The sequence below is a fragment of the Melozone crissalis genome, unplaced genomic scaffold (assembly GCF_028551555.1).
Source record: "Melozone crissalis strain CALT ecotype California unplaced genomic scaffold, PUWL_Pcris_2 ptg000027l_1, whole genome shotgun sequence".
NCBI lineage: Eukaryota > Metazoa > Chordata > Aves > Passeriformes > Passerellidae > Melozone > Melozone crissalis.
In genome coordinates this window covers 51,982,469-51,992,057 of record NW_026535805.1, presented here as the reverse complement: position 1 = coordinate 51,992,057, position 9,589 = coordinate 51,982,469, and the positions used below count along the sequence as shown (strand labels likewise).

At 37.8% G+C, this 9,589-nt stretch overlaps 1 protein-coding gene across 1 annotated transcript in view; it reads right to left on the bottom strand.

Annotated features, from left to right (window-relative positions):
• Positions 1–539: 539 nt before the first annotated feature.
• Positions 540–9,589, bottom strand: part of SEC63 (SEC63 homolog, protein translocation regulator) — a 55,351-nt gene continuing 46,301 nt past the window's right edge. The window contains exons 17-21 of the mRNA XM_054280065.1: positions 9,107–9,265; positions 8,192–8,293; positions 4,239–4,337; positions 3,271–3,375; positions 540–2,699 (exon numbers count right to left, since the gene is read on the bottom strand). Of these exons, the coding sequence (XP_054136040.1) occupies positions 2,556–2,699; positions 3,271–3,375; positions 4,239–4,337; positions 8,192–8,293; positions 9,107–9,265 (609 nt within the window). The 3' untranslated portion in view covers positions 540–2,555. The remainder of the gene's footprint in view (positions 2,700–3,270; positions 3,376–4,238; positions 4,338–8,191; positions 8,294–9,106; positions 9,266–9,589) is intronic.

Below are 9,589 nucleotides of genomic sequence, written 5' to 3'. Positions count from 1 at the left end.
CCTACCAAAAGGGGAGATATATACAACAGTGAATGCAAAATGCTGCTTGTTCCTGTAGTTTTACCCATTCTGGTAACTGCTGTGCAGGAAAGAGCTGATCAATGCTTGAATGACAACTCATATTGTTAATAAAAATAGTTATTAATAGACACACCACACAACAGAAGACCAACAACTCAATAATGCTGGGCAGCTGCAGTCGGGTGGTTTTGATTGTGTGAAGCTCTTCAATACCTCCTTGGTCTCCTTCTGTCTCTTTCTTGGGAGATGTGGTAAAACCATGCACAACTACATAGCTGGTACTTCCATGAGGAAAAGCATCAGCGTGCCTTTCTCACGTTATCAAGACTTCCAACACCATCACAATTTTTCTCCTTACATTTTTGACTAAATTACCTTGACTACACAAGAGACACCCCTTTGAAGTATTAGATTTAGCCTTTATTGGCTCAACAGAATTTTCCCCAGTTGGTAGACTTAAAGGGTTATCCCAGCTGTCACCTTCAATCTTCAAGAAACCAGTTCAGTATTCAGACCACAGACATGATTCTTTCTTTTTTTCTTTCTTTTAAAAATCATTTTAATGCATTCACATCTATATACCTTGACCGTTAGTAGCAAAATTTAGGGATCAGTGGTCAGAGCGCAGCCCAACCCATCCAGAATGCTCTTATTATCAACTCTACCTCCCAACTCACCCCTCTCCTACCTTTAACAACTGCAGACTTCCACTAGGAGTTGTTCAGTCATCTTAGCATCCATCTTGCCTATTTGCTTGAGGAAGAGTCATTAGACTCTTTCCTGTCTTTTCTCTCACCAGTGCACTATTTGGCTCAAAAGCCTATGGACTACACAACTAGAGCTTTTGTGTTGCTATTTCTCTGCAGTATTTTGCAAGTTAGAACTGGAGTTACAAGCCCTTTAATTTAAACCTAGCCTTCATTCTTGAGTTTGAACATCTGACACTGCTTATGGTTTACAAGTTAACAATGTGCACTTCAGAAGTACTTTGAAAAATACCATAATCTCATTAGAACATCTTCAAATTTTATTTGCATCTATTGTAATTACAAAGAATATAACAATATAAATTTTCATTTGAAGTGACAACCCTTTCTAACAAACAAGGTCGCAAATTAGTGTGCACCTATTCTGACTTTGGGCAATTTTTATAGGATGGAAATTTTCCTGCATGAGAATTTGTCACATTTTACAGCATTGTATTTTCATAGTTCAATACACAGGAACAGAAATACATCTATTCCTACTTGCAGAACACTCTTAAGTATTTCTGAAGTATAGAAATGCAACATTTAATTTGTTTTATTCAGAGGAAGAAAAGGAGGAATCCACTCACGGCTTTTATCAAGTCTCATAGAATACACTAATAGCCCTGATGCTCTCCTCCCTGAATTTATTCTCTAATTAGGTTTGATTTTTTTTTTTCTTTAAAAGGTGTAGAAACAAAATCACTATCTTGTTTACAACCTTGCAGAAGACTAGGGTAGGAAAAAAAAAACCAAAACAACAAACCAACAACCTCAGACAAAGATGCACACTATTACAAATGCAAACAGCCATCAAATTATCCAGTTTATTGATGGGAATTCAAAACTGATACAAAACATGCCCTCTCTGCATGTTGTATTTTACCCTTAAAATGTTTCTGACGGTGTCAGGAAGATTGAGAATTACGAATATACTTCGGCTTTCAGCATGTACCTTTTATAAAGGTATTACACAAAAGCCACTAGCTTACATAACATGTGGTCCCAAAATTACTTACAGACATTCTGTTTATCAAAAGACTCAGATCTCCTGTTGATCTGATGAAATAAGGGCTTAAAAATGTTTTAAGCCATTAATAAGTATCCTATGGCAGAGTCAAGAAAGTTTATGATTTCCATTATAATCTCGGGCATAAAAAGGCAACAGTCCTAAAAAAAGCAGCCCTCTGGAATATATGGAATGTGGCAATGGATATGATGCCAATTTGTAATGATCAAGTTAAGTAAAACAGATTCTTAAAGCTATGAATGATGTGAGCAGTATCACAGCAAAATAGTTAATGAATACCACAGAACCAATCAAGTTTGAAAGTTGAGCAAATGTTGCTTCAATCAACAGATATTTGTAATGTCAAATATACCAAAACATTTTCTAAAATAAATTCCTAATGCAGAAAAATTGATTGAAAGTTTGCTCCTAGCTAACAGTACCTTTTATTTAAATTGGACCCTAAACTGATCAGACAATACATAGCCCACACTTTTGGACATTTATAATAAAAAAGCTTTTATTTTCAATTGAAACAAATGCACCATCCTGCACTTTGAAGGCTATGAGCCATAAGCATATTCCAAGGTGTATCAATGGCAACAGATTTGTTTCACCTCCACTGAGAAGTTACATAATGCACTCTTAATTGGTAAAGAAAATTTAAACTCAGCCTTCTCAAAGCTTCTGTACTGTGTTTCTTGGTTAATTGTACAAGTTCCACAGCCAGACCAAGAGCTTGCACTGTGCGCAGATATTGTAGTCAATCAACAGTATGTTTAATCGTCATCTTCCTCTTCTTCCTCTTCCTCCTCAAAACTGTCTTCAAAGCCCTCACTGTCTTCCTGGTCCTCATCACCTTCTATTGCTGTATCCCATTGTGGGTGATTTTCTGGCACTGGTTTTGCTTCGTGAACTTCCAGCTGTAATTGGATGAGGAAAGAGAAGAGAGGGGAAAAAAGGTTACAGACAATAAGCAGCAATTTGGGAAAACAAACAAATTCACACAACAAAACAAACAAGCAACCCACAAAAGAACAGTTAAAAAAACCTAACTAAATAACAAAACAAATCCCATGCCACTCCCCAAACCAAAACCAAGAACTGCTTCCAGAAGTAAGGCATGCCAGATTTTTCCCATTAACTGAATGAATCTAGGACTAAGGAAGGGCAGGGAAATGGCATGGCAAACCTCAAGGTATAAAAAGCCACAGCCAACCACACTGCAGAAACTGAATAAACATTAGAAAAACATGAATTAAAGCACACATGCATGGGAAAGTATCTCAAATTTTAGTCCCATTTAATCCATCATAAAATTACCACTGCACATTAGGCAGAAACCATTTCTAAGTCCATCCTTCCCACTTGTTTTAAAATTAGGACAGGTTGAATTCTTATCAACAGGACTTCTAATCCTGTTAATTATGGTTTTAATGACCATAAGAAGTAGCTTTCAATGTAACACAAGCATATAACAGAGTCAAACATCACCTTCAATGGTTTAATCTGGTCCAATCCCATATATGAATCCGATCTTAAATAAACTGTGTACTGATAGTTTCCAGGCTTGCCTGGTGCTGGGAACTTCAGCTCTACCTACAAAAGAGATTGCATACCATAAAGTTCTTACTGCTTTCAAATGACACATTGAAACAAGTACCTGAGTCCTCCAATGAACAATGAACACTACTACAGAAAAATAGAAAGTTTTAGTTTCTTACTACGGACACTTCTTTGAATATCTGTATGTAATAAAACACCTGCAAAAAAGAACAGCAATACCCAAACACAATACCCGCCATGAAAGCTGAAAAATCATTGAGTCACTCAATCAATGACTTTTTTTTCTGAATTAGGCCAAGTAACTACATTAAGTACACAATTTCACCCTGCTGTATGCTAAGCCTCAAAAACCCAAACAGGTTAAAATATTTAGTCTGCTGAAAGTTTTATCTTAACTCTCCTGTTATTTGAAATTGAATGTAACATCTAATTTGGAAGAACAAACACATTAGGTCTTCATTTTTCAGACAAGTGGCACGAAGAACACTGCCAAAGGTTACAGGTTCAGCAAAGTTTATATGAGCCAAAGCTAATTAATTTGTCACAGTCTCTGCTGTACAGAAAGAGAACACTTAATGTTTCTAATAATTTGAATAAATTTAGGAATTTCACTGCGTAAGAATACTGTTTTTCATGATCTTTTGATATCAAGAAAAAAATAAACCCAACATATTCCAGAAGAAACTTCAAAGTTGTTCTTAAATTACTTTTTCTTTCTCCACTATCAATTTTCATAGTTAAAAGGCACTTTTCTCTTTTTATCAAGAGAGTGAAATTTGTTTTCCATCTTAAGAGATAAGTATTAAAAAAATTAAAATCTACATGTATTTGCATACCAGAGACACTTCAACAGAGTTTTGTAATATCCCAGAAAGAAAACTCTCCAAGTACTTTACCTCTTCTTTATCTTTTAGTGTACAAACGTGGTATGGCATACATATCAACATCTGCTCCTTCCGATCTGCAATATACAGCCACCACCATTCTTGTTTTTCCTTTCATAAAGGGGTAAAAAACAACAGTAAAAAACCACAAGCATTAAAGAAGTCATAGAACAAGATGCCCCTACACTTTTTAACAGTCAATTAGGATTCACTGGTCTTTGTAATACAGACAGAAAGTTTGTGTCTGGTGGCTTTTTTAAACTCTTGGATGTGCATGAATAAAATACATGGTGTACACTGCACACTGAAAGCAAACAGGTTATGACAAGTAACTGCTGGGTCTCCAAAGGCTTCATTCCATGTATTCAACTTCAGCCACCACGTGGGACATGGAACCACCCCCAAGAATTGTGTCCACTGAGGATTCACAAGCAACTTCATGCAATATAAAACAACATTAGGTCCTTCAAGAGAAATCCAACCTGGATAAAAAGCTGAGCAAGATTTAAAGCAAGGAAAGTGTAAAAACAGATAAAGAACTCTTTGCAGGAAAGTCTTTTGTCAGGCAAGTGTGCTCTGTCCCACTGTTTCCCCCTCCAAAAAGTGAAATGACATTTGAACACACTGAGATTTCACTTCAAGGAAATGACTCAGTACCAATCAACTGACTGGTACTGATGTATATTTGTAAAGGATGCCCAATAACTGCTCCCTATCACATACAGGCAACTTCTGAATTCCACACTTGGGAAGCAAATGCTGTTAATATGTAGAATTTGAAGAATTTTTGTCTCTACCAGAGTAGTTAAAAGTTCAGTAGTTTTAGATTTTTTTAACACTTCAGAAGCCAGGTTTTGGTGAGCTGAGATTTAAATCATGCATGGTGAAAAATTACAAAAGCCAAATTAACTCTTTTTTCTTTTCAAGTGACTAATTGTCATACTAAATATCACAATCTCACTGAAAAATTCAACCATTTACAACAGCAAGACACTCACACCAACAACTAAAAACACCGATTAGCACTCCTGAGTCCCAGAACAGAGAAATGTAAAATTAACTCAACATGCTAAATACCCATTTTGAAGTGTATAAAAGCAAAAGCATCACACTGAAGCATCAGCATTCCCTCATGTTCTTGGAACAGGCACAGAGAATAGGACAAAAACCTATTTGTATGCTATTTAATGCCAGAATGTGTAGAATTCTAAATCCTTCTTACAACTATTCCAAGTGATTTTCTTTAGGAAAAACCACCCCATGCGATTACAAGGCATAAGTTATTTTATCTGTAAGTTTCAACAGTAAATATATTGTCAATCTTCTTGACAGCTGTAGCAAAGAAGACTCTTAGGCAGTCAAAGTGTTTATTTCCTAGCCAAGAGGCCTCTAAGAATAGAAAGATGAACAGTATAAATAGCACAGATGAACAAGAGCTACAGAAGCAAGATCTATTACAGAAATGGCTAATCCATTTTGGGCCTATGAGGACTGTGACCATAACAAAAAGGACCTGCAGTTGTATCAATATTATTTCTGATTTTACCAAAACATTGTGCTGACTTACTATACATTGCTCTTCAAAAAAAAAAAATTTCTTGCCATTAAGAGTGATGGAAAGAGACAAAGATCAAAATCATCAAATGGCTTTTCACAAAACCTAGTAACAAGAACAGCCAAGTGGGGGAAAAATACCAGTGCAAATGACAACTGTTGATGTAAAGTTCAAAGGACTCTATATTTTTTGGAAATTACAGGAGTGTTCCTGACCCTGAAATGCCATCACTGTTTTACAGAAAGGACAATTGTGCAGGACTGTGATTTTCCTCTTGCTTATTGGGTGGAATTTAATGTTTATGCCTGTGAGAATCTGGCAAACTAACAGGCAAGTGGGCAAAACGCCCTTTAACAGATGGGTGCAAGGTTTGGCATGCCAGGGAACCAGTATGTTCATGAAATTGGAACACCAAGGCCAGTTTCTACCTAAAAAATGTCAAAACTACAATCTGTGCAGTTTCTGGACCTATGGATGCAGGAGCAGAAGATAATTCTTTAGGAACCTGCATAGATTAAAGACACATCTCTGGCAGAGTAATCAACTGTCCCAGAACTTGGATGAAACAGCATTAAGGCTGCCTCCTGAGAACAAGTATTATTATGCTCAGCTACTACTCAAACATCTTTAAAATCTGGAACACAGCATTTTATCTCTAATTTTTTATCTCTGAACTGGCCATGACCACAGTACAAATAATACTCTAAATAACAGATGAGGAAAAAAACCAAACCAGACTATGGTGGTTTTTGTTCTTCCGATGTTGCAGATCAACTCTATCTGAACCTGCTCCCACTGCAGCTACAGCACAAAGTACAGCTGCATTCAACTTTCATGAAATCAGTGAAGAGAAGTTGGAAAATTTACAACTGCAGTACCATGAGAGGATATGTGTGTATCTTTTAAGTTAAGCATTCAGATGAGCCCTAGATTTCTTTTCAGCAGCAAGCTGTATTTAGGTTTTTTATCACAAAACCCATATGTAACTCAGTTACACACAGCTGAAGCTTATGCAGCTCTCTACAGAGTAAGTATAAGCAAAGTCTCTGAAAGGACCCTCACTTCAGTAAAAGAGAAATACAAATATTCAGCATCCCTGAGGTACTGGGCATGGCACTTACTGTCTGTGAGCTTCAACTGATGACCAAAGCCAGCTGCCTTCACAGCAAGGAGGTATTAAGACTCTGCAGCACATTTGACATACCTAAGGCAGCCAGAAGAGCAGAATGCCAGCACACCTTTTTACACTATGCTGGTGTACTGGTGGAAGCTGTACTGAGAGATGGGAGTGCACCCAACTGTCAGGAAAATACAGCTTCAAGTTCAGCCATTACAAAACTAGATGTCAGCTAAGGCCTTCAGGATGACAATTTATTTCCCTTTTTGGAGATAGCACAACAACAGAGAAGAGATCCTAGATTAGTTCCTTAGTCAGGCTGCAAGGAAGGAAAGGAGCTGATTAGCCATTTCTTGAAGCACTGGCCAAGAAAGAAAATGTGGCCAAATACTACTCCCTCCTGGTTCCAATCAGGTCACCCCAAGGACCTAACTTATCTGCTCAGAACACAAACCCTCCATTTGGAAAAATCTCCTCTTTTTCAAGGTTCCACTGCTGTTAAGGGCTTCTCAGACAAATGAGTGGCTGGCTGTTAGTGCAAGTAACAACTGATATATCAGGTAATACTTTCAACACCAAAGGCTGCTGTAAACACCTCAGCCTATATTGAGTCAAATATAAAAAAGTCTCAAATATATAATTTCCTCTGACACTCATCCAGAGCAGAACTTGTACTTTTGAACTCTATAGAAAAGACTGTTCCACAGTTGGCTTCTGCCACTTCCACACTACACTGTGGTGAAAAGAGACAGCTTTGCCAAGCAACCCCATCTTCCATAGCTGCACACTGTGCTGCCATCACATTGCTGCACTGAGACTTGAAGTCAATGAGTAATCCAAAACTACCTGCTGATCCAAATGATCCCCAAACTCTCCAGTGATTACATAGGAGGGGTCAGGACCTCTCCCAGCCACAGGCACTTGCAATTAGATGGTCACACCTCACAGCAGCCATTTGAGAAAAATATATTTCATGGCTGCACTGGCACTGTGCCAGGGCTAACCCAAGACAGATGAAGAGTTAAAAACATCCACATATTTCACCTTAAGTTTTACAGGTTTGCAAGTCTCTGGGAACTGAGTAGAAAGAATATCGAAGAAAAAGGTTTTAGAAAAGTATCTGAAAGTGTTTAATTTTTAAGTTAAGACTTTGTAAAATTAATACTATTTTTTCCCAGACAATAAGGTTTTTCAACAGCCCAATATTTACAGTAAAAAAATATAAATGGATCAATTAATTTATATTATTATTCATTTTCATGTTTCACAGCTGTAATGTTTTTTATTACTGACCTCAGGAAAAAAAAGACTGTAAACAGGATGTGTTATCTTTGACTTCGTTTCAAGAAGGGCTCGCTCCTTTCTCTGTATACTTTGCTGTAATTCTTGCCACTCCTGTCAAAGATAAGGTTAAAGAATTACTGTGCACTAACCATCTTTTGCATTAAAAAGACAGAAAATGGTCCATGAAAATGGTACATGTGACTAGTTCTCGTGCAATACTAAACATTATAAAGAGAAAAAGCAGATCTGCGGGGTTTGCACACATTCTTCAAAATTCAGTTCTACAACACTACCTCTAAACACTCTCTACCTCAGCCATAGGAGTCTTGATTACAAGTTTGATGATTCCTTTCCTATCAGAAGCCTAATCTCACCCTGCACAGGTCATTCAGCTGTCACTCAAGTCTTTTATTGTAAGACTTGTGGTGCAGAAATCATCTGCCACCATCATGTTTCACTCTCTGTTACACTATTAAGTTTCGGACAGATAACCTGACAGTTACTAGCGTTTAGTAAGCACCTGTACAAGTTTGCTCAACAACTGCATGCTCAGTATGTACTGTGCAGCATGCAACAGCCACTGCCTGTAAAGAACACATTTCAAAGAAGAGACTAAGTCACAAATCTGCAGCAGACAGTAATCAAATTAAGCTGAAAGAAATATTTTTTCTCCTGAAGTTTAGCCATTTTCTCACGTCATTTCTAAATTTTCTGACCACGCTGAAAAGACTCTCTGCTACTCAGTCTGGAACAAACTTGCAATGACAAAGCTCTTACACCAGAATGAGGTCTGAAAACCTCGGGAGAACCAGTATTACTCCTTCATCCTAGTGTTGACTAGCCTGAGGGGATGCTAGAGGATTAAAATGCATTTTCTCTCAACCCCAGAGGCAACATTACCCTTCAAGAAAAAGTAAGGCTTACAGCTTCATCATCTTTGTTTTGCTTCTCGTCTTGTTCTCTGTCAGAGTCTCTGTCACTTCCATCATCTTTTTCACTTTGAGAGTCTCTGTTTGTTTCTTCTTCTTCAGATTCACTTCCTTTATCAGAGACCTCCTCCTCCTCTTCCTTCACGACAACTTCCTAATGGGAAAGAAAAACAAGCACCCAACACCTCTAACTTAGTTTGTCTGCATTACTGTAGTACACAGAATTCACAGTGCCTGCCTTACGCTTGGGCTGCACGAGCTATGCGCTTCTTGTGTCAGAGTTATGTCTACAGTGAACATTAATCCTTTCCACCTCATCCACTAAGAGGAGGACAGAAGGCATTTTCCTTCTCCATATGGCTCTCCCAACAGGAATAGGAAAAACCAATATTTGATTTCCAGACTGGATGTCCCATCTCTGCAAGTGCCCAAGGCCAGACTGGGTGGGGCCCTGGGCAAACTCATCTAGTGAGTGGCA